Below are 25,784 nucleotides of genomic sequence, written 5' to 3' on the forward strand. Positions count from 1 at the left end.
TCTTTTTATTATATAAAATTATATAACACTTATAATACACAATTTTATTTTATATTAACAATACTATTACAGTTAATTGCAATAATAATGTCCCAGATTGCCATAATAATAAAAAGTTATCTTATGGCAGAATCAGTCAAATCTCATATTTGTTTAGTTTCTCTAAACAGGTGTGCAGGAATAACTCCCTCTGCTGGACAAACACACACACACACACACACACACACACACACACACACACACACACACACACACACACACACACACACACACACACACACACACACACACACACACACACACACACACACACACACACACACACACACACACACACACACTCATCATGATCATCCGGTTCCTGCACTACATTTTGAAGTTACACAAACAAACTAAAACCACAAAACATCACAGAATTCTTCCATTAATTTCAGATTTACAAAAAAATATTTCCCATTTATAAAAAAAAAGAGTGACACTTGTGTGAGTGTGTGAGTGATTGAGTGTGTGTGTGTGTAAGAAGTTTAAATATTTTACCCAGTACTTTCAGACATGCATGATGAAGACATGGCAATGTCTCTTTCTATTAAAGCATCATAAGAGCTTCCCTTCTTTTAAAGCACGAGTCACATGATCACATCCTTCCCTCTCTTATTCTTATTCACAGGGTGTGTTTCCAGGTCAGCTGATTCTCCACTGGTGTGTGTGTTCTGCGGTGATCCTCCACGGCCCGTCTCACACACTCCAGCACCTCTGAGACCCGCGGCTCCGTCTCCGGTGTGAGTTACTAAAGTGTTGCTAGGGTATTCTATAAATAAAGGTGACTTGAGTTCTGGGTGGTTGCTAGGGTGTGCAGGGTGGTTGCTAGGGTGTTGCTTTGGTAATGCTAGAGTGTTCCATGTGGTTGCTAAAGTGTTGCTAGGATGTTCTATAAATTAAGGTTTCTTGAATTCTGGGTGGTTAAGTGCTGCTATATGGTTGCTAGGGTGTTCAGGGTGGGTTACTATGGCATTGATGTGTTAATGCTAGAGTGTTCTAGCTGGTTGCTAATGTGTTGCTAGGGTATTCTATAAATAAAGGTGACTTGAGTTCTGGGTGGTTGCTAGGGTGTTCAGGGTGGGTTACTATGGCATTGATGTGTTAATGCTAGAGTGTTCTAGCTGGTTGCTAATGTGTTGCTAGGGTATTCTATAAATAAAGGTGACTTGAGTTCTGGGTGGTTGCTAGGGTGTTCAGGGTGGGTTACTATGGCGTTGATGTGGTAATGCTAGAGTGTTAGCTGGTTGCTAATGTGTTGCTGGGGTATTCTATAAATAGAGGTGACTTGACTTCTGGGTGGTTGCTAGGGTGTTGCTTTGGTAATGCTAGAGTGTTCTAGGTGGTTACTAAAGTGTTGGTGGGGTGTTCTATAAATAAAGGTGACTTGACTTCTGGGTGGTTGCTAGGGTGTTCAGGGTGGGTTACTATGGCGTTGATGTGGTAATGCTAGAGTGTTCTAGGTGGTTACTAATGTGTTGCTGGGGTATTCTATAAATAGAGGTAACTTGACTTCTGGGTGGTTGCTAGGGTGTTGCTTTGGTAATGTTAGAGTGTTCTAGGTGGTTACTAATGTGTTGTTAGGGTGTTCTATAAATAAAGGTGACTTGACTTCTGGGTGGTTGCTAGGGTGTTGCTTTGGTAATGCTAGAGTGTTCTAGGTGGTTACTAATGTGTTGCTGGGGTATTCTATAAATAGAGGTGACTTGACTTCTGGGTGGTTGCTAGGGTGTTGCTTTGGTAATGTTAGAGTGTTCTAGGTGGTTACTTAAGTGTTGTTAGGGTGTTCTATAAATAAAGGTGACTTGAATTTTCTGAGCAGGAGCAGAAGGGGAAGGTCCCGCAGCAGGGCTGAAGCCACGGCCTCCACAGGGTGTGTTTCCAGGTCAGCTGATTCTCCACTGGTGTGTGTGTTCTGCGGTGATCCTCCACGGCCCGTCTCACACACTCCAGCACCTCTGAGACCCGCGGCTCCGTCTCCGGTGTGAGCGGGAGACTCTCCGACGGGTCCCTGAGGAGCTCGAACACCAGCGGCGGGTCGTGGTACGTCACAAACTCCCCGTGACACACACACACTCCGGTGTCGTAGCAGCCGACGGCTCCCGCGGGAGAGAAGTTCGGTGTGAAGAAGTGGACCTTGAAGATGGAGTCGCCTGAGGAGGGTGTCATGGTTAGTGTTTAATAGTCATGATTAACCCTCTGGGGACCAGAGTGTTTTTGGGGCCCTTTGGATGTTTTGACATGCACTGACATTTGTGCTTTTTTCAGTTATTTATAAACATGTTAATGGCAAAGGTGTAAATTCACTCTATATATCACAAACGGGGCTACCATAATATGTGAGCAACATGTATGTACATATTTGTTTTTTTTAAGAGAATAATGTTTATGCGTGGTTATTGAAAGAAATACAAATGAAAGTTGCTGAAATAAAACCACAAAACACATACTAAATATGTGTCCACAAGACTTTTGACTAATGGATGTTGTCGCTTCGAGTTCTGGCTTCAAAATGATGTGAAAATCACCCTGCCTGATCGTTCACATAACACAATAACATTCATTTATACTTTGTATGACAGTTTTTTGGTCAGAAGAGGTTTATGCGTGGGAGTGGTAATGGCCTATCAATATTAATGAGCTTCAGACCAGGGGTGTGACAGACACTCTCCCAATGGCTAATGGCCCATCAAGTGAGGCAGCCTGAACAAAGAATGAGAGGAGATTCAAAGGTTTTCAATCTGTTTTATTGTAATTCCTCTATGTGGAGAAACTAAATGTTCTAAATTTGCTCTAAGCAAATCAAATGTGAGTAAAATAAATAAATAATCAGTCGGCTATAAACAAAGCAATTGTGAGCGATAAATAAACAAAACTAAAGGCAGGTATCTCACAGTAAATGCATATACCCCATTGATGCGGGCTCTAAGCAAATCAAATGTGAGTAAAATAAACAAAACTAAAGGCAGGTATCTCACAGTAAATGCTTATGCCCCATTGATGCGGGCTCTAAGCAAATCAAATGTGAGTAAAATAAACAAAACTAAAGGCAGGTATCTCACAGTAAATGCTTATGCCCCATTGATGCGGGCTCTAAGCAAATCAAATGTGAGTAAAATAAACAAAACTAAAGACAGGTATCTCACAGTAAATGCTTATGCCCCATTGATGCGGGCTCTAAGCAAATCAAATGTGAGTAAAATAACAAAAGTAAAGGCAGATCGCTATCCTCGCAGACCACGCCTGCTATGCTAGTGGGCTAAGGCTAGTAGCGGAAGTTCGGAAAGGTGGATTTAAGTAGTGAAATCAAAGCAATCCAATTGTTTTGAGAATACAGTTACATGTCTTGGTGCCATTTTTGAAAACAGTTCCTGTTCAACTGAAGACACAAGTGAACATTACATGCCTGGCATTTCCAAGGTGTGTCCTGCCTTTTACCAAGCTGTCCTTTGCAAAGCACACAGATCTTGCGACCAACTGTGCAAATGTTCGTTGCATCTGAGCTCAGCTCAGCGCCTGGAACCGGCACATGGTCACTACTGGTTTGTTTTGGTGCTACTTTCTGTGACACACCACAGAGCTCTGCAATAAGCTGTTCCATGAACTGTTTATGGGTCATGTTACCACATAACTCTTTGTGGATAAGGAAAGCATTGGTGGCAGCAATGTCCAAGAAGTGTAGAAAGATCTTTCTGTACCACTTCATTGTTTTGTGTTGTGCAGTGTAGTACTGTAAGAGTTGATCGGACAGGTCAACACCACCCATATGTTTGTTGTAGGCAGTCACAGGTGCAGGACATGGAAATGTCATTGTCCTCCATGTATCTTGCGTTTTCACCCTCCTCTGCACAGTCTCACCAGTATAAGCAGACTGAATGGTGGAACAGACAGATACCTCACGTGTGTCCATCCACTTCACAAATACAAGAGGTCCATCCCGAATCCACCTGATGGATCCCCTGGCAGATTTTTTTGAGAGTGAATTAGTTGTATCACGTGGGCAGTCCTTCCTGTTGTCCCTGTAAGTACCACATGCACCAAACTTCATTGCAAACAAGTCTTTTAGGAGCTTTGGGCTTGTGTAAAAATTGTCCATGTACACATGGTACCCAGAGCCTAAAACTTTACAGTCTAAAAGAGATGTTACAGCATCATATGACAGTCCATGGCCTGTGGGAAAGTTGTTCTTTCCTGTGTACACAGAAAAGTCCAAAGTGTATCCATTTGAGGAGTCTGCAAGAACAAACAACTTGAAACCCCATCTGGTTGGCTTAGCTTTCATGTACTGTGTCATGCCTGTGTGTGCTTTGCATGCCACCATTCTTTCATCCACAGCTAAGTTTCTTCTAGGATGATAAATGGCTTTACAAGCATGACGGATAGTGTCCATGAGAGGTTTGACCCTGAAAAGACGGTCATGTTCAGGTGTGCCCCTCTTTCTGTCATTCTCCTTATCTGCATCTGGGTGACTCATGTGCACATTCCATGAAATGGTGCGGTATCTCTCTCTTGTCATGATTGTGGCAGGAAAAGGCAAAGAGAAAAGACTGTCTTGCCGCCAGTAGTCCTTGATGGAGCTCATCTTCACCATGGCCATGTAAAACACCAGCCCAATGTAGCGGTACATCTCACTGATGCTGACATCAGTCCATTTAAATTTGCGGCCCTTTTCAATTGCACCAGCAGCCTGAGCATTGGTGTTGTGGCACAGATTTGACACTGCATTCTCAGAAAAAAACACTTTGAAGAGACTCTGAGGAGTGTGTGTGTCAGCAGGTCTCAGTTGTGGTCCAGGTTCCTGTGCTGGCAGGAATCTCAGAGTCTGTGGAACCAGATCAATGTCAGTCTCTGTTTTCCATGACAGAGTGGACTGCTTGTTGCTTGTTTGAATGTTTGTCTTGGCCCTCTTTGCAACAGGTGTCTGATGATCACCATCATCTTTATAGCTGTAGAACAAACAAACAAATGTGAGCATGTTTATTACACAAAAAACTGTATTTCAATCACTAAAAGTAATATTGCCCAGACAAAACCGGAATATGTAAACAGAATTATACTAATATCTGAAAGAAAGGGAATACGTGTACTTACTTGTCATTTTCAATTGTTCTCAAAACTGAACGACACCGGTTGCGTGCCCTCCTCCCAGTGTGAGTTGCAGGTGAAGGTGAGAGTGATGCTACCACATTCCTATAAAAATAATAATATTAATAAAGGTTTAACAAAGTACTATGCCAGCACATGCATAACTGATGGACAATCAGCATGTTGATAAAAAAAAAAAAAAAAGCTTTTATATCAACATTACCAATCACTAATTGTAATATTAGCATGCATAACAACAACAACACAATTTTTGCAAAGCCACACAGGCACATATGCATATTGTATCGTCACTAAGTAGGCCTATATAAACAAAATTGAACTAACATCTGTAAAATAGTGGGTATATGTACTTACTCTTTCTGATTTCCGTCTGTGTTGTTGCGTGCCCTCCTAGTGCGAGTTCCAGTTGATGGTGAGAGTGAGCAAGCTACATTCCTTTCAAAAAAAGTTGAAAACTTATTATCATAATTTACAGAGTAGGCCTACTATTCCAGCACATGCATAACTGATAGGCATTAGCATGCTGATAAATAAAACATATGTAACATTATCAACCAACCTCCAAATATAAATAAATATATTATCACTAAGTAGCCTATATAAACAAAATTGAACTAACATCTGTAAAATAGTGGGTAAATATCTACTTACTCTTTCTGATTTTCGACTGTGTTGCGCGCCCTCCGAGTGGCAGGTGAAGGTAGTGATGCTGCAACTACATTCCTTTAAAAAAAGTTGAAAACTATTATTACATAAATATTTCAAAGTATAGTACCATTGGCCTATAGTATGAATAACTGATGTGAAAAATGGTAGACGCATGCTGTATATGCGTGTCAATGTGCCATTACCGGAGATAGCACTAACATTAAACATTAACACATTTGCGCACTTCATCAACCGGGCATATTTACACATTTCAGCACATTTACAACAGATATTTGCGAGGCAATGCAAGCACACGCTTAGTTGATGATAATGAGGCAGCATAAACACTATAGCCTAGTCAAAATATAATCTAAACATAGATAATATTTTTTAAATATCATTTTACATATCCTTCAGCATTTAGCCTATAGGCTAGACAATTTAAATGGAAGTAAAACCTGCCTATTAAGATATATTTTAAATTTCAATACTCTGAATAGGCTACTGGATGGCAAGTCTGGAAATAGTCCAACCAGTAAAATATGTCCATGTTTATATAAAATAGCTTGTCAACTAATGTAACTTCAACTAAAAGACTTACTCATCCGAAATTGTATCCATGGCTGGATCAAGTCGCTCTTCAAAATACAAACGCTCATCGTCGGAGTCCCGCTCTTCTTCTGAGGAAAATGTGAACTCTTCGTCACTGTCCAGGACGAGCTGAAGAGCTTCCGCGCCGTGTAGCGTGTCATCTTCCAAATGCGCAGGAAAGTGAGTGAATCTTATTATGAAACTTGCTGCTTTTAAGGCATTTGCCTGGGGGCGTTTCTATTTTGCATATGGCCTCAACACATTATCTTATGAATAGCGCGCTCTGCGAGTGGGTGTGAACAAATTAACGATAATGAGCTGAGACCGGAGAAACTGTACTTCTCTTTAGTTTTATACAGTTTACATTGCAGGAGAATATTTGTTTTAAATGTGAATTGTTTTATTTAAAAGTAGAAATTTAAAGCGTTCTTTAGAGGTATGTTTCATGTTTGTGTGATAAGTATTGGCTGAGTTTCCGTTAATTTTCCAGACATGTTTCAGAAAGATTTTTGCAGAGACAGAGTGAGCTGAAAGCGCACCCTGTTTATTTTATTTATTTAAAATAAAACACACGGTTTTGATGTTAATGTGAGTGTACACAAAAAAAGAAGACCCTCTATAGTTTATAATCATGTATTGATTTTATTTATATGACCATAAATGACGGAGTATTTTAAGTCTATGTTGCTGCTATGTGAAAAAAAAACAGCAAAACGCGCGGGCGCGTTTCTGGTCCCCAGAGGGTTAATAACTAAAATATCCTTGTGAGTGAGTATCTGAGCGTGCGTGTGAGACTATCTGAGCGTGCGTGTGTGTGTGTGTGAGACTATCTGAGCGTGCGTGTGTGTGTGTGTGTGTGTGTGTGTCACTCACTGTCGTGCGGGTGCCAGCGCACAGCGTTCAGATATATGCCGCAGTAATGGAACATGAACTCGTGCTGTGAGCGGTTGGTTTTTCCCTCTAACAGCGGCATCAGGTCATGACCGTCCAGGATCCTTACACACACACACACACAACACTTAAACAAAGATGCTCACAACAGACGGGACCAACATTCCTTTACACATATAAACATCTAGACAAAAAAGATCAGGTGTGGTTGTGAGGCTGCACCTAGGTTGTTTTGGGTGGTTGCTAGGGTGTTGCTAAGGGGATGCTAGAGTGTTCCAGGTAGTTGTTAAAGTGTTTCTAGGGTGTTCTATAAATAAAGCTGACTTGACTTCTGGGTGGTTGCTAGTGTGTTCAGGGTGGTTTCTAGGGTGTTGCTAGGGTAATGCTAGAGTGCTCTAGGTGGTTGCTAAAGTATTGTTAGGTAGTTGCTAGGCTGTTCTGCCCTGTTGCTAAAGTGTTGCTTGGGTGTTCTATAAATAAAGGTGACTTGACTTCTGGGTGATTGCATGGGTGTTGCTGTGGAAATGCTAGAGTGTTTTAGGTGGTTGCTAGGGTGTTGCTAAGGTGATGCTAGAGTGTTGCAGGTAGTTGTTAAAGTGTTTCTAGGGTGTTCAATAAATAAAGGTGACTTGACTTCTGGGTGATTGCATGGGTGTTGCTGTGGAAATGCTAGAGTGTTTTAGGTGGTTGCTAGGGTGTTGCTAAGGTGATGCTAGAGTGTTGCAGGTAGTTGTTAAAGTGTTTCTAGGGTGTTCTATAAATAAAGGTGACTTGACTTCTGGGTGGTTGCTAGTGTGTTCAAGGTGGTTTCTAGGGTGTTTCTAGGGTAATGCTAGAGTGCTCTAGGTGGTTGCTAAAGTATTGTTAGGTAGTTGCTAGGCTGTTCTGCCCTGTTGCTAAAGTGTTGCTTGGGTGTTCTATAAATAAAGGTGACTTGACTTCTGGGTGATTGCATGGGTGTTGCTGTGGAAATGCTAGAGTGTTTTAGGTGGTTGCTAACGTGTTACTAGGGTGTTGGTCTGGTAATGCTAGAGTGTTCCAGGTGGTTGCTAAAATTTTGCTAGGGCGTTCTATAAATAAAGGGGACTTGACTTCTGGGTGGTAGCTAGGGTGTTGCTATGGTAATGCTAGAGTGTTCTAGGTTGTTGCTAAACTGTTGCTACGGTCTTCTATAAATAAAGATGACTTGAGTTCTGGGTGGCTGCTAGGGTGTTCAGGGTGGGTTACTATGGCGTTGATGTGGTAATGCTAGAGTGTTCTAGCTAGTTGCTAATGTGTTTCTAGGGTATTATGAAAAATAAAGGTGGCTTGAGTTCTTGGTGGTTGATAAGGTGTTGCTGTGGTAATGCTAAAGTGTTCTAGGTGGTTGTTAAAGTGTTGCTAGGGTATTCTATAAACAAAGGTGTCTTAAGTTCTGGGTGGTTGCTAGGGTGTTGCTGTGGTAATGCTAGAGTGTTCTAGGTGGTTACTAAAGTGTAGCCGGTATGTTCTATAAATAAAGGTGTATTGACTTCTGAGAGGTTAGGTGCTGCTATGTGGTTGCTAGGGTGTTCATGGTGGTTGCTGTGGCAATGCTAGAATGTTCTGAGTGGTTGCTAAAGTGTTCCTAGGTTGTTCTATAAATAAAGGTTACGACTTCTGGGTGGTTGCTCATGTGTTGCTACATGGTATCTAGGGTGTCCTGGTGGTTGCTAGGGTGATGCATGGATGTTTTGGGTAGTTGCTAGGACATTGTTAAGGTGATGCAAGGGTGTCCTGGTGGTTGCTACGGTGATGCAAGGGTGTCCTGGTGGTTGCTAGGGTTTTGTAATGATGTTCTGTGTGGTTGCTAGGGTGATGCTAAGCTATCCTAATATAATCTGTATTAGTGTGCACTGCAGTCTGAGCTTCAGGAATACAGTGCAGCTGGTGTTGTACCTGTTCTCCGGCAGCGCCCCCCCGGCGAGCTTCACCACTGTGGGAAAAACATCCATCAGACTGGTTGGTTCGGCCACCTGTCGACCCGCGGTGAGACGCCCGGGCCAGTGGAATATTCCCGGCACTCGGATCCCTCCCTCCCAGCCGCCCATGGCTTTCCCACCTAAACATACGAGGGGCAGTGAAAACACAGAATCATGTAGTGTATTTGCCTGTTTCTGTTCTTTTTGGAGCTTTGCACCATGTGTGAAGCGTGAACTCATCAACCTGGGTTGTTTATATAGTGCTGCTTGGTCGTTGCTATGGTGTTTTGGATAGTTGCTATGGTGATGAGTGTTCTGGGTTGTTACTATAGTGTTGCTAGGATGTTCTGGATGGTTGCTAGGGTGATGCTAGAGTTTTCAGGGTTGTTATTGTAGTGCTCCTATGCGGTTGCTAGGATGTTCTGGATGGTTGCTAGGGTGATGCTAGAGTGTTCTGGGTTGTTGCTATAATGTTGCTAGGGTGTTCTGGATGGTTGCTATGATATTGCTAGGGTGATGTTTGAGTGTTGTTTATATAGTGTTGCTAGGTGGTTGCTAAGGTGTTTTGGATGGTTAGTAGGGCATTGGCAGGGTGATGCAAGAGTGCTCTGGGTTGTTACTATAGTGTTGTTAGGTGGTTGCTAGGGTGATGCAAGAGTGTTCTGGGTTGTTGCTATAGTGTTGTTAGGTGGTTGCTACGGTGATGCAAGAGTGTTCTGGATGGTTGCTATGATATTGCTAGGGTGATGTTTGAGTGTTGTTTATATAGTGTTGCTAGGTGGTTGCTAAGGTGTTTTGGATGGTTAGTAGGGCATTGGCAGGGTGATGCAAGAGTGCTCTGGGTTGTTACTATAGTGTTGTTAGGTGGTTGCTAGGGTGATGCAAGAGTGTTCTGTGTTGTTGCTATAGTGTTGTTAGGTGGTTGCCAGAGTGATGCAAGAGTGTTCTGTGTTGTTGCTATAGTGTTGTTAGGTGGTTGCTACGGTGATGCAAGAGTGTTCTGGATGGTTGTTAAAGTGTTGCTAGGGTGTTTGATATGATGCTTTCTTCTTACTTGGCGGATTTGTGTATTTAGAACGACATTTTATTGTAGCAGTAAAGCATCTCATTATTTGTAAACAAATCAAACGCTCTGGTCTGTTGTGCTGCCCGCCAATCACGTTAGAGCATCCAGCTGTAGACACGCCCACTGTGACCAACAGTACAGCCACTCAAGGATCTGGTGTCTGGTGTTTCACAGGTTCACGCAGGTTTAGGTTGAGTAAATGATGACAGAATGTGTTGGTACCTCGATAGATCCCGTTCCAGCCTCCTCGCTGAGGGTCTTCGATGTGGCCGCCGTGATCAGATGTGAAGTACGTCAAGGTTTTCTCCGACAGGCCGAGCCTTTCGATGGTCTCCATCATTCTACCTGTGATCAAACACCTGATGTGATTGAGCTGTTGAGACCACGTGACCGAGCTCTTATGTTTCTTACATTAATTGTTACATTTGTTACATTTGATTCATGAGAAGAAAAGAGAGAGAAGCTATATTTAGCATGAATGTTTTTTTTAAAGATTGTTTGGCATTATGACATTTAATTATAATTAATTATGAATTATTTTATTATAAGTGATTTACTGGAAACAAATCCAATTTTTATTATCGATAAAAAAATGTATTACATTTGAAAGTATTTTACAATTTAATTAATATTTTATTGCAGTAATAAACATTTATTTGTTTGCAAAATTATTACTAAATGCCACAATGCAAAACAATCATGTATAGGTGGTTGCTAAGGTGTTGTGGGTGGTTGCCAAAGTGTTGCTAGGTGGTAACTATGATGTTCTGGGTGATGCTAAAGTGTTCTGGGTCATTGCTATAGTGTTGCTAGTGTGTTCTGGGCTCTTGCTATAGTGTTGCTAAGTGGTTGCTAGGGTGTTCTGGGTGGTTGCTAGGGTGATCTGGGTTGTTGCTATAGTGTTGCTAGGTGGTTGCTATGGTGTTCTGTGTGGTTGCTAGGGTGATGCTAGAGTGTTCTGGGTTGTTGCTATAGTGTTGCTAGGGTGTTCTGGATGGTTGCTAGGGTGCTGCTAGAGTTTTCTGGGTTGTTACTATAGTGCTGTGAGGTCGATGGTAGGGTGTTCTGGATGGTTGCTAGGGTGCTGCTAGAGTTTTCTGGGTTGTTACTATAGTGCTGTGAGGTCGATGGTAGGGTGTTCTGGATGGTTGCTAGGGTGTTCTGGATAGTTGCTAGGGTGACACTAGAGTGTTCTGGGTTGTTGCTATAGTGTTGCTAGGGTGTTCTGGATGGTTTCTAGGGTGCTGCTAGAGTTTTCCGGGTTGTTACTATAGTGCTGTTAGGTCGATGCTAGGGTGTTCTGGACGGTTGCTAGGGTGTTCTGGATAGTTGCTAGGGTATTGCTAAGGTGATACTAGAGTGTTCTGGGTTGTTGCTATAGTGTTGCTAGGATGTTATGGATGGTTGCTAGGGTGATGCTAGAGTGTTCTGGGTTGTTGCTATAGTGTTGTTAGGTGGTTGCTAGGGTGATGCTAGAGTCTTCTAGATTGTTGCTATAGTGTTGCTAGGGTGTTCTGGATGGTTGCTATGGCATTGCTAGGGTGATGTTTGAGTGTTCTGGGTTGTTGGTATAGTGTTGCTAGGTGGTTGCTAAGGTGTCCTAAATGGTTGCTAGGGCATTGCCAGGGTGATGTTAGAATGTTCTGTGTTGTTGCTATAGTGTTGTTAGGTGGTTGCTAGGGTGATGCTGGTTTGTTTTGCTTTCTTTTTTCTTGACGCATTTGTCTATTTACTGTTAGCACTGTTAGCATGGGTCGGAAAGAACAGAAATCCATCTCTTACCAACCATCCAGTCCACTTCTTCCACGTTGTCCCCATACAGCCCATGTTTGCTCTTCCCGGCGAATCTCTCGGACACGAAGAGGGGCGTGTGCACGTGTGCAAACGACAGGAAGAGCAGGAAGGGCCCATCTCGGTGTCTGACATCATAAATCACATGATGAACAATCACTCTAAACAGAAACGAAAAGACGTTTCCCACGGCAGGCACAAAAAAACAGCCCATAACCGTGAGCGTGGGAACGCCAGGAGACGAACAGCTGATCTGTCCGGACAGATCTAGTGTCTGAATTGCCCCATTATTAAGCAAGCATGCATGCAGATGAGCTTTACAGCTTCCTGTTTACGGGTGAATCTCAGCAAACATGTCAAGAACACGTGCGGATCTTACATCAGCACAAAATCAAAAGAAACTAATGAGAAATTATATTTTACATCAAGTTTACGTCAAGCTTTTAAAGATTGTTTTGCATTGTATTTAAATAGAACAAATTAATTCACTGTAAACAAATCCAATTTTTAATACAGTAATAAAAACGATAATTAAATTGTAAAATACTTTAAAATTTAACAATTTTTTATTGCAGTAATAAAAATACATTAGTTTGCATTGTGGTAAATTAATTGGTTATACTTGAATGACTCAATGCATGTACAGGTGTTTGCTAGGGTATTCTGGGTGGTTGCTTAAGTGTTCATAGGTAGTTGATATGTGGTTGATAGGGTGTTCTGGGTGGTTGCTAGGGCATTGCTAGGGAGATACTGGGGTGTTCTGGGTGGTTTTAGTCCTGGGTGGCTGCTAGGGTGATACTAGGGTGTTTTGGGTGTTGCTATTGCAAAGAGGATATTAGGGTGTTCTAGGTGGTTGCTATAGCGTTGCTAGGATAATATTAGGGTGTTCAGAGTGATTGCTAGTGCATTGCTAGGGTGATACTTAGGTGTTTTTTGGGTGGTTGCTAGGATGATACTACGATGTTTTGGGTGGTTGCTAGGATGATACTACGATGTTTTGGGTGGTTGCTAGGATGTTGCTAGGATGATACTAGGGTGTTCTTGGTGGGTGCTAAAGTGTTGGTGGGGTGTTCTGGGTGGTTGCTAGAGTGTTGCTAGGATGATATTAGGGTATTCTGGATGGTTGCTAGGATGATACTATGATGTTCTGGGTGGTTGCTAGGATGATACTATGATGTTCTGTGTGGTTGCAAGGGCGTTGCTAGGATGATATTAGGGTGTTCTAGGTGGTTGCTTAAGTGTTGCTAGGCAGTTATGTGGTTGCTTAATTAATTTTGCTTTGATTTAAGTATAAATTAATTATTTGTATTACAGTAATATTTAATGAGAATTTCTATTTTTGCATTTTTAGCGTTAAAAATAATGATTACAAATAAAACGTAAAATGTTTTTATAATGTTAAAAGAAATGTTAGAATTTCTTATTTATATTTATAAATATATATTGATGTTGGTCTGAAATGTGATCTGAACATGTTTGCCTGCGATTCACTGTTAATAATAAATGAGTCACTGTCTTTTCCTCAAGCCTTTTGAACAAACATGCTAAAGATTGACACATTCAGTCATGTACTCATTCGTTAGTGAATGACCAGACTCTAACCCTAACCCTAGCATGCTAAAACATGTAATAAACATGCTTATTCATGCAAGCAAACAAGCTAAAACATGTTAGCAAAATGCTAATCATGCTAGCAACATGTTAAATCATTTTAGCAAAATTCTCATCATGATAGCAAAATGTTAAAACATGTCATCAACATGTTAAATAATTTAAGCAACATGCTTATCATGCTAGCAACATGTTAAATCATGTACGCAACATGCTAATTAATGCAAACAAGATGCTAATCATGCTAGCAATATGTTAAATCATGTAAGCAAAATGCTAATCATGCTAACAACATGTCAAAACATGCTAGCAAATGCTAATCATGCTAGCAACATGTTAAATCATTTTAGCAACATGCTAATCATGATAGCAACATGTTAAAACATGTTAGCAATGTGTTAAATCATGCTAGCAACCTGTCAAAACATGCTAGCAATGCATTAAATCATGTAAGCAACATGCTAATCATGTTAGCGTGTTAAATCATGTAAGCAACATGCTAATTCATGCAAGCAACATGTTAACTCATGTAAGCAAAATGCTAATCATGCTAGCAACCTGTCAAAACATGCTAGCAATGCATTAAATCATGTAAGCAACATGCTAATCATGTTAGCGTATTAAATCATGTAAGCAACATGCTAATTCATGCAAGCAACATGTTAACTCATGTAAGCAAAATGTTAATCATGCTAGCAACATGTTACATCATTTTAACAACATGCTTACCATGATAGCAACATGTTAAAATATGTTGGCAATGTGTTAAATCATGTTAGCAACATGTTAAAAAATGCTAGCAATGTGTTAAATCATGCTAGCAACCTGTCAAATCATGCTAGCAACATGTTAAATCATGTTAGCAACATGCTAATTAATGCAAGCAAGATGCTAATCATGCTACCAATCAAGCGTGCCGCACAAGCCCTCAAAAGTGAAGCCAAAATGTCTCGATCGCCCCCCGGTGACCGGTCCTAGTATAGGTCATAAACCCCGCCTCCCCATGTTATTCAACGGGACGTGAGACCAACTAAATAATTAAATTACACTTCACATATCTTTTTTCTAAAGATAGTTTCTGTCATTTACTGTAGTTTCTATCACGTTGATGTAATTTCAAGTGTTTGTTTTTAAAATAAGTTAGTTTTTAGTTAGTTATTTGATGCTATAAAAACGGTGGTGTGACATCACGATTGACAGCTGTGATTGACAGGTTCTCTGTGTGAAGTAGTCACTGAAGTACTAACAGACTTTTTTTCATAATGTTGACTATGCGGTTAGTAGTTGTATTTACCTTATTTTAACGAGGTACTGCAATCAGCAGACATCATTGGAGAGGAACGGAGCAGACAAGGCCACTTAAGAAAAGTGCAGGGCGTGTGCTAGCGATTGATTCAACGAGCGTGGGGGCGGGGCCTTGATTTCGCAGCTTTACTTCCTGCTCACGACTGCGCATGACTGGTCCCGAAAACGCTACTGCGCAGACTCAAGTTCCAATGTGTCAGCGCCATGTCGGGACTCTGGCGGCTTCGGTTCTCTCCAATGGAAAAGAGCGAAGGGGCGTCGTCCATCTTTTTTTACAGCCTATGCTACCAATATGTTAAATCATGTAGGCAAAATGCTAATCATGCTAACAACATGTCAAAACATGCTAGCAAATGCTAATCATGCTAGCAACATGTTAAATCATTTTAGCAACATGCTAATCTTGATAGCAACATGTTAAAACATGTTAGCAATGTGTTAAATCATGTTAGCAACCTGTCAAAACATGCTAGCAATGCATTTAATCATGTTAGCAACATGCTAGCAGCATTCTAATGTCAGAATTAGAGAATTTTAGCCCACCTCTCCACGAACTGCTCTGCTTCACTCATGAGCCGCGCGTTCAGCGTCTCCGGGTTCAGCGGCTGCTCCACCACCTCGCCGTTCCTCATGATGATGCAGTTCCAGGTCCTCAGGAGTTCGAAGGGCACGAACCACACCGAGAAGCTCAGCAGCGACAGAGCGGCCAGAAACACCACGAGCGTCAGGCGGATCTGCATTAGCCCGACGGCCCGGACCAGAAGCAGCGTGAGGAGCGCGAGCGCCACCAGCGCAGACATCCTCCACAGCATCTCCTGCAGGTCCACCAGGACATCTTTCCCTTCTCCAGGCCGGCAGTCGTTGAAGAAGGTGAAGGGAAGCCCGTAGAAGAAGTCAAACCCGTGACTGTTGGGATGGTGGCAGTGATCGTTCCTGCTCTCACAGTTCACTCCCAAATGCCACTTTCCTGAAGAGTGAGGGAACTCACCGTAAAGACAACCAGGACACCAGACACCAGTTTAAGAAGTTTTAAGCTTTCGAACGACACCAACGACACCCAAATGTGACTTACCTGAAGAGTGAACACATCAAAATCACAGTTTTTTGAGTGTAGATCTCTCTACACTGCAGGTTATAGCAGAAGCGAAAGCCCTTCAATAACACAGTATCACAATCTCGATTCAAACACCCACACGATCTTATTCCTAAACGAGAGATTCATCTCTATCTATTAAACCTTTGACAAAATCACAGCGAACATTCAGATCGGCGTTCTGATCCAGAGAGAGCCGTTGTCATGCATAGATCTGAAACAGCTTCACAAACACACTTTATCATTCTTTCTGTCTTACGATAACTCAGATTATCACAGAGAACTGGATACGTTTATAGTTCGGATTTAAACACTTCCCTGAAGAGTGAGTGAACACACCGTAAGGACAACCAGGACATCAAACCCAGTTTTAACCTGTTAACAGTGTCCACAGGATGATTTTTGAGTGTTTATGCTTTCGAACGACACCTAATTTACTTAAATATGTGATGGGAGCCGGTTCAAAAGCCTTTACTACTTTACCAGCGAGACGTCTCATCCCTCTGAAGGGGAAACATGCCTCACTCCCTTCCTTTGACACATGGCTGGAAGAAAAGAAGTGTTCACTTGCATTAAATTGGAAAAATCAGACTATCACTCACTGGTTCTTTGAGGACCTTTGATAAACTGTGGCGCCCCTTTTTTATTTTATTTACTGGCTAACCTAAAAAAATACAAATAAATAAACTTTCCTTATCCTTTAATCCGCCCTTGTCTGGCTTATGCTACTCTGAGCAGTGCCTTCTTGCGTTGTTTTGCCTCTTCCAATGACTCGCTTGCTTTAGTCCTCATTTGTAAGTCGCTTTGGACAAAAGCGTCTCCTAAATGACACTTAAGCTGAGCACCCAGAAAAAATAACGCAGATTAATCCATTCCGTTTTGACCTTTGCGGAGCCGTTCTAGCCGTAGCCACCATTCGTGTAAAAAGGAGGGAGAGAAGAACGCGCTGCTTGGATCATTGTTTGACGGAGTTCGTCAACTCTAAAGTACCACATTTACATTTATCTGACGCTTTTATCCACACTTTTTATCAATGCAAAGCATCCAGGAGTGTGTGCGTGAGTCGGTGAGTGTGTCTGAGAGAAAGCGCGCTCGTGTGTGTGTGTGTTGTAACTTTTCACGCGCTCTCACGTCACACAACCGTGATTTTTCTCACGCACAGAAAAATCGCGCACTAAAGAGAGGACACGGAAACATACAAGACAGACGTTATTATGATATTAAAAAAATCTCAGCTCTAAGATTCTGTCAATTTTATTACGAAAATCAAACAATAAATACCGTTGGCGCTTGTAAATGTGACATGAGTCATAACAGATCCCATAGCGGCACGTGAACCGATCATCTCTAGCTAATAGTAAATAAACACGAATGAACATGTTGAAAGATAAAGTAGGGCAGCCTAAAACTTACCGAAATGTATATTCCTCGATCAATCAGTGTTTTTCAACCGCGAAAAGAGGTCAATAAAACAGCTGGAGAACAATTATGTCACATAACATTTAGCCTAAGTTACCTCAGGAAAGGCATTTCATGACCATATGATAGCACGTTAGTTGGCTATAAAAAAAAGAGCTATAGAGAGTGTTTTTCTAAATTTATGTAGCCTACTACTATATTACATATGTATTATATTTTTACTTATATCAAAGTTGTTATTTGTAATAAACACGCATTATATTTAATTTGAGCTATTTTTAACCTTAAATACTTCCAGCTGATATGGCTCTCTGTATTTTTACAGCATTGGGTGAGATTTTTTGTTTCTTGAGAAAAATGAATGCCTATCTTGTGTACCTATTTATCCAAATGAGTCAATATTGCATCAAATCACAAGAATTAAATTAAATTGAAATCGTGAAATTTGTGTCAAGCAATAATAATAAAAACGTAGCTTACCAGAAATTGTACCATGTAAACATTGTAAGATTGTGTATGCGATTAATTTAGATTAATTAATTACAGAGTATGTAATTAATTAGATTAAAAATTTTAATCGATTGACAGCCCTAATATATATATATATATATATATATATAAACCACTGCCTTTATTTGTTTCAAGGATGATTTAAGGTCTTAAATTAAAGCCAAAAATTAATATTGTCATCATTTACTCGCCCTATTAAACCTGTTCATCATACATATCGCTTCACAAAACTTGATTACAATTCCTCATTTTATATGGATTTTTTTCCGACGCCTTTATGATCTTTGTTTGTGGATATTCTAAGGTTCCCTGTCAATGGAGGGACAGAACTCTCAGGTTTCTTTATAAATACCTTTATTTGTGTTTCAAGAATTAATTAAAGTCTTATGGGTTTGGAACGACATGCGGGCGAGTAAATGATGAGCCAATGCTAATGTTTAAGGTGAACTGAAATAAAATAAAAACTACAAGTGAAAATAAAAAAAACACAGACATTAAAAAAAAACACAAACTAAAAGTGAAAATATAAACTAATTCAAAATATCACTAGTATATCCATGATATTAAAATAACACTGCTTTCTTTATAATATATTTTGAGAAACCAACGTTCTTCAAAACTCATATGGTTTTGGAACAACATGAGTGTGAGTATACGATAATTTTTAAGCAACCTTCAATGGTTTTCTTTATGCATACTATATTTTTCTTTTGCATGCAATAATAATATTTTTTACGGTAATGCTTTACAATAAGGTTTATTAGTTAACATCAGTTAATATATTAACTAACATGAACTAACAATGAGCAATACATTTGTTACAGTATTTATTAACGTTATCTTTGTTAACGTTAGTTAATAAAAATACAGCTGTTTATTGTTAGTTCATGTTAGTTCAAAGTGCATTAACTGATGTTAACAAGATTTTAATAAAGTAGTAAATGTTGAAATTAACATTAACAAAGATTAATAAATGCTAAATAAGTGCAGTTCATTATTAGTTCATGCTAACTAATGTAGTTAACTAATGTTAACTAATGAACCTTATTGTAAAGTGTTACCATTTTTACTATATGCATAAATATTTTTCTTTATGTATTAAGTAAAAAAGATTTTGCGACTGATTGACCCTTATTACGTGTCTTACCCACAATGCCGGTGGTGTAACCCTGCTTTTGCAGAAGTTTAGCGAAGGTGGTTTCGTTTGGAGGAAGTCCTCCGGATCCAGCGAGGAACAGAATCACCTGCACTCGACCTGTGCTGCCCAGACCTTCATATCCACACACACACACACACACACACACACACACACACACACACACTCCTGCATCAGACCGATAAAACACTCGATCTGAGACTCAAGAGTTCACAGCACAACTATTAGAGAGGAACAATATCACTGCAATCACTTTCAGAACGATCTTTACCAGCTGATGAATGATATAAACATTGTCAGCCAATCAGAATCCATCGACAGAACGACAAAACTCGAGCATGGATTCTGATTGGCTGTCAATGTTTATATCATTCATCAGCTGGAAAAGATCGTTCTGATTCCAGTGATTTCTTTCATTCCTCTGTGTTATTTTTGAAAACTGAATAGGAGAAATATTCTAGAAACGCAAATATTTTTCCACAGTTTTTTTTTTTTCATTCTTTTCTAGATCTGGAAATTACTCAAAAACTAATTCCATATTTTTCCAAGCTGCGTAGGAACCCTGTAATGTCAACAGGTACAGCTTTTGATTTTAATAACTCGGGCTTGACATTAACACGCCATTAACAAACGCAGGAGTATTTCAGCAGTGGCGTGAAACGCAGTCAAACTTTGGCGGGTTGAATTTTATATATAATATATACACTTTTCAATTGTAGTCTTTTAAAAAGGCATCTGAAATAATAAACTAAGTGCAATGTAGTGTTGCCAAAACTTGCTGAGTATTCACGTAAACACAGTCAGCTCTGTTTTAAGTGAATGTGAACAGTTGAGAAAGAAAACGCACGTGTAACAGTATAATGGATCTGTGCGTCAGCTCTTAAAGTGACAGCGGCCTAATAAACATGCAGCCAAATTATGAGATGATATTAAAAATATCTATATTGCCGTTTTTCCCTTAAGGTATCGATGTCAAAATTGTGGCCAGTGAAAATGCTGAGTAATTTTGGAAAATCACTCGCCACAGTATCAGGTGAGCAAAAAATAATGTCAAGCCCTGATAATATTGTATTAGTAAATGTTGAGATTAACATTAGCTAAGATTAATAGATGCTTTAAGCAGTATTCATAGTTATTTCATGTTAACTAATGTTGTTAACCAATATTAACCAATTAAGGGCCAGCTTTACTAGCGCAAACCCTCTTTTGGCGTTAAAAACTGCTGTCAGGATTTACTAAAGACACAGTGAAAAATTTATGGAAGCTTGTTTCCGCCACTGAATAAAAAATAGAAAAAAATAATTGCGACTTTTTATCTCACAATTGCGAGATATGAAGTCAGAATTGTGAGAAATAAAGTCGCAATTGCGAGAAAAAAAGACAGAATTGAGACTTTTTATCTCACAATTCTGACTTTTTTTCTCACAATTGCGAGTTTATATCTCGCAATTCTGGCTTTATTACACCTAATTGCGAGTTTATATCTCGAGATTCTGACATCTTTTCTCAGAATTGTGAGATATAAACTCGCAATTGCGAGTTATCAGGCCAATTCTAAGGAAAAAAAGACAGAATAGTTTATATCTCACAATTCTGACTTTACAACACGCAATTCTGACTTTATAACACGCAATTCTGACTTTATATCTCGCAATTCTGACTTTATATCTCGCAATTCTGACTTTACAACACGCAATTTCGACTTTATATCACGCAATTCTGACTTTATATCTCGCAATTCTGACTTTATAACACGCAATTCTGACTTTATATCTCCCAATTCTGACTTTATATCACACAATTCTGACTTTACAACACGCAATTCTGACTTTATAACACGCAATTCTGACTTTATATCTCGCAATTCTGACTTTATATCACGCAATTGCGACTTTATATCACGCAATTCTGACTTTATATCACGCAATTGCGACTTTATATCACGCAATTCTGACTTTATATCTCGCAATTCTGGGAAATAAAGTCAGAATTGTGAGATGTAAACTCGCAATTGTGAGGAAAAAAAGTCAGAATTGTGAGATAAAAAGTCGCAATTACACTTTTTATTTTTCATTCTGTGGCGGACACAAGCTTGCATAAGAATTAGCGCTGAAAAGGCGAGAACGGTTATTTTTCTGGGGTTAATGTCCTTATTGCACATGCGTTTGGAGGAGTTTCCGTTTCAGATGTAAAAATTTACTAAGGTTTGCGTTAGTCAATGTACTGGTGTTTGCGCCATTATTTACCGCCAAAAAAAGCCTGTCTTAAACCAGACGCTAAACCAGACCCTACCTGCTAGATAGTGTGGGTCATTATAGAAATGATCTGACTGTTCTTATTTAATTATTCAACAATATTATTGATCTGCCTTACTTCAGGTGGACGATGACGCAATTTTCTTCTACAAACAAACTTGTTCATGTTATCACTGTGAAGCTGCTTTGATACAATCAGACAGGTGTGTCTCCTCACCGGCGCGGAGAGCGTAGCGGCCCGTCATGAACGCGGTTCTGCTGGGAGTGCAGAGCGGAGCGGCGGAGATGTGATGGGTCAGTGTCACTCCCGCTGACGCCAGACGGTCGATGTTTGGAGTCCTTCACACACATCACAACAACATCTGCAGATTAATACAGCAGCGGAAAACAGTTTACAACGTTTCAGACCTACACTGCAAGAAATGAGTTTCTTCCTCTGTGTTTCTGTCTTGTTTTCCAGAACAAACATCAAAACACTCTTAAATCGGGATCCAGTTACTGGAGAAGCGAAATGACTGAAGATATTAAGAATTTGATCAGAATAAGCGAAATATCAGACAAATATCTGACAATTGTCACAGTCATCGTCTGCACCATCCTGTCTTCATCTTCACTACACTTCCCAGAATCCCTCGTGTCTTCACACCTGAACTCACTCCCTCATTACACACCTGTTCATCGTCTTCATCATCCGTGTCACCTGTCCTCATCAGTGTTCATTGATATCTGTATTTAGTTTCCCTCTGTTCAGTCAGTCCTTGCAGAGACTATTTATATAGAGACATGCCACTTCCTCAATCCTTAATACAACTATATAGGGAAAACCCGTAACACCAAAGATGGCGGTTGTATGCACATGTCCCGCCCCTCCCGCTGGAAAGCCAATCGTCTGCTTTTAACAGTCAAGCCGGGAAACATGTAAGCCTATCGTCTGGTTCCACCGACGCATGCGCACAGTTGAGGTTTGGACAGCGCAAAATACGTTACTGTTTGAAAAGGCGGCAGATTTGATATGCAGTGTATGTGTGAGTTGTGTAATATCAGACATCAGAAGTCTCCCGCAGATTGATAGCGGCTCCCTGATGCCCGCAAATTAGTTCAAATCTCCCGGGATCTAGAGCGAGCGAGCACATACTGTGCTTCAAACTGTGTAGCGCGCGCACGAGAGAGGGAGAGAACCCTTGCGCATGTGTAGTAAAAGTATAACCTGTGGGGGAAAAGGCGTTTTAAACCTTATTTTGGGGCAAAGTCATCCTACTTTTTCAGCGATTTTTATCATATTTTACTGCTGTTTCTATACATGCAGTTTTTATGTCCCGGTGACCAGTGAAACTGCAGTTCTGACTCTCTGCCCATTCATTTAGATAGGAGCCTGGTCTTGTTAGTCCGATCAGAGAATGTCTAATTGAAGAGAATTGGCACTGTCTGGTTACTTCCGGTTTCTGAACTGGCTGCAGTAACACGTCTCTGTCCATGCGGGGGCGCTCGCAGGCGAGTGCAGAATGAATGGGAGTCTATGGGGTTTCACCCCCAGAAATCCACTTTTCTCAGGATGTAATTTTTTGTCAAGTAATTTGAAAGTTGCATTCAAAAGGGAGGGCTAAGATAATACACTCAGTTGAAAACTGCATTTTTAAGTTCACTTATCTGTTCTAAAAACCCGTTCAAAAATGTGATGACGTCACATAATAGCAGAATGCTAGCGTGTTCCGGCCAACAACGGCCCAACCTGTAAGAAATCGAAAGGACATAAGTACTCGTTCATTCGACTTTTGGCCTATAATCTATATTGAACTTGCGGAATCAACAATAAAATCTATGTTGATTCAACGACAAGCAGGAGAAAGAGATACATTTAGCCGTCTAGCTCCATAGACTCCCATTCATTCTGCACTCGCCCGCGATCACCTCCAGTGGAATTATAATGGAACTGCGACCAATATGATACACAATGGGGCTAATAGGAAGTGCCAAGGCTCTCCGTTAGACGGGCTCTGGTCCGATATAGCTGCCCGGAGGCGTTGCCAAGATGGCGTCGAGTGGCATGACTTGCCTAAAAGGACTTTGGTCCTTGTCGGTTCTACTTTAATAATGTTACCTTTTGTGTGTGTGTGTGTGTGTGTACTCTCTGCCCGTCTGTCTGCCTGCACCTGTTTGTTGTTTTGTGTCGTCAGTAAAAGTTTAAAGTTTACTTTGGACTCATCTTGTTCTTCAGCCCGCACCATTTTAAAAAAATTGTTGCATTAAGATTCCATAAATTCTCTTTTTGTATTCATTCCAAGGACAGAATAACGCCATACGGGTCTGAAACAACATGAGGGTGAGTAAATGATGACAGAATCCAATTATTCTTTTATTATTAGCAGTTTCATATACCTGATGGTGTCATTCCCATAGCAGCCGATATCTCCAATGCCCAGATCATCCACCATCATCAGGACGAAGTTGGGTCTGAAATCAGGATCTGCGTTCGTGACACACAAGCTGGACTGGAACAGAACCAGTAAACCAGCGAAAACCCTGCAAAAGCACACCAGAGCTCAGGTTATCTAACAGCAACACATGTGTTATGATTTATGAAATCTGCAGATGCACGAAACCTTAAGCTCGTGTTGTCCATCAGCAGCATCTGGAGAAGAAGAGAAGCTCCTCTAAACTGCAGGTGAGATGATGGACATGTTCAGATTGATCTGTCCCGGAAGAACACATAAATAGAGATAGATGTGTGCAGAATGCATGCAAACACGTGATCACGGAGATGACAACACGCGCACGCGCTTCTGCTGGAGTTTGAACATCAGCTGATTTAATCAGGATCATACAGTATACAAACATGCGTTTAATTTCATGCAGCTGCTTTCTTTACACTTGTCAGCTCAAATTCTATCTTTAGGTTTCTTTTATATGCGTACCTTCCCTTAAACAGCCAGTTTCCCCGCTTCTTCACAGGATTTACACTCACTCACTCTTTTACCGACAGGATATTTCACATTCCGAGCGCACTCGCGAAAGACGCGTTTACCGTAAACACTCATATACAGACGCATATACTAATGAGCGAACCATTCGAACTCGGCTTATATACAAATTATCAACTAATGTGAACAGAATGAGTGCAGTTAGTTCAACACATGCCTGTGTGATTGTTATAATTGTTTGTTTTATTTTAAACAGAGTGTGTTAAAATAGTGTGCGCTGATAGTCAACGCTACACGGTAGATTCGAACAAAGAGCCTTTTACCAAAGTCTGTTTTCACATTGCTCATGTTGTGTGCCTGGAAAAGCTGCTTCTGCACAACTCAAATATTTATTTAAAAGTGTGCAATAATAATAATAAAAATAAAAATAAACTCTACATTTAGCATATTATTATGCATAATACCACAATGTAAATTATTGCTACTATTATTAACAATGATACTAATTATTTACATTGAGTTTATTATTAGTAGTAATATTATGAGCTAATCCTGTGGTGAGTTCACCATGGTTACAATAATGAGAAATAAGAAGGTTAATTGCTTCTTTACTTGTTTTCTCTGAAACATTGAATATAATAATATTATGCATTATACCACAATGTAAATTATTGCTATTATTATTGGTAACACTTTATTTTACAGTGTTACACATGTTACTAGTAGTTACTGTAGTAATAACTTTAAATTATGCATGATTACATGCAGTTAACCCTATAGTAAGTACATGTAGTTAATTATTATTACTCAGTACTTAAATGTATACTTAAACTCTTAACACTGACACCTTAAAATAGTGTAATAATTTGCATTGTTATTATTGTTATATAGCTACAATATTTAATAATAATTCGATTGGCATTCAATGTTTGTGGACTTCTGGTTTGTGTCATTAAATCATTGCATTATGAATCTGTGTGCAATTAACTGTGTACATAGTCATTTCATGTAACCAACCCTTTATTCAAACTCAACAATTATTTACAGAATTTAAAATAACAAAAACAAAATGGAAAGAAAAAAAATCCTATGAATTCTATTTGGTCAGACAACACATTTTCAAAGTGAATCATTCCAGGGTGTGAGATTTGCTTTTTATGAATCAGAGGCAACAATTAAACATCAAACAAAACTGTGTGATTAAAGACACAGTAGCGAAACTACGTGACACTTTTTAAAGTAACGCAATGAAATGGCTCTCCTGAAAGGCTGTCGAATCACACATGCATACACATGCACGCATCCCGTCCCATTCAAACTATGTGAAATTACATTCAAAACAAATTATTAACAGTTCTATGTGCTAGTTGAGAACTGCAGTCGAAGCAGAGGAGAAGGGTGTTATGAGAGAATAATCTGCGCCAGGAGCTGTAAATGAATGTTTGTGC

General features: G+C 40.1%; 1 protein-coding gene across 1 annotated transcript; it reads right to left on the reverse strand.

The window, feature by feature from the left end:
* Nucleotides 1-1,263: 1,263 nt before the first annotated feature.
* Nucleotides 1,264-24,418, reverse strand: arsh (arylsulfatase H). The gene is made up of 11 exons (XM_056271380.1): nt 24,331-24,418; nt 24,019-24,108; nt 23,795-23,938; nt 21,636-21,757; nt 19,155-19,277; nt 15,529-15,952; nt 12,061-12,197; nt 10,501-10,623; nt 9,190-9,352; nt 7,255-7,376; nt 1,264-2,189 (listed from the first exon to the last, which is right to left on the reverse strand). The coding sequence occupies exons 2-11, from the start codon at nt 24,045-24,047 to the stop codon at nt 1,825-1,827; spliced, it is 1,752 nt and encodes a 583-aa protein (XP_056127355.1). The 5' UTR covers nt 24,048-24,108; nt 24,331-24,418; the 3' UTR covers nt 1,264-1,824.
* Between the last annotated feature and the right edge of the window lie 1,366 nt (nt 24,419-25,784).

Source organism: Rhinichthys klamathensis, unplaced genomic scaffold (assembly GCF_029890125.1).
Source record: "Rhinichthys klamathensis goyatoka isolate OS25496 unplaced genomic scaffold, OSU_Roscu_1.1 h1tg000318l_1, whole genome shotgun sequence".
Taxonomy (NCBI): domain Eukaryota; kingdom Metazoa; phylum Chordata; class Actinopteri; order Cypriniformes; family Leuciscidae; genus Rhinichthys; species Rhinichthys klamathensis.

Coding starts and splice junctions, on each gene's coding strand:
- arsh (XM_056271380.1), bottom strand. CDS start 24,047: ATGCTGCTGATGGACAACACGAGCTTAAG. Junction 19,278..21,635: donor CCGCTACGCTCTCCGCGCCG/GTGAGGAGACAC, acceptor GTGGATATGAAG/GTCTGGGCAGCACAGGTCGA. Junction 7,377..9,189: donor GGGGCGCTGCCGGAGAACAG/GTACAACACCAG, acceptor TGTGTGTGTAAG/GATCCTGGACGGTCATGACC.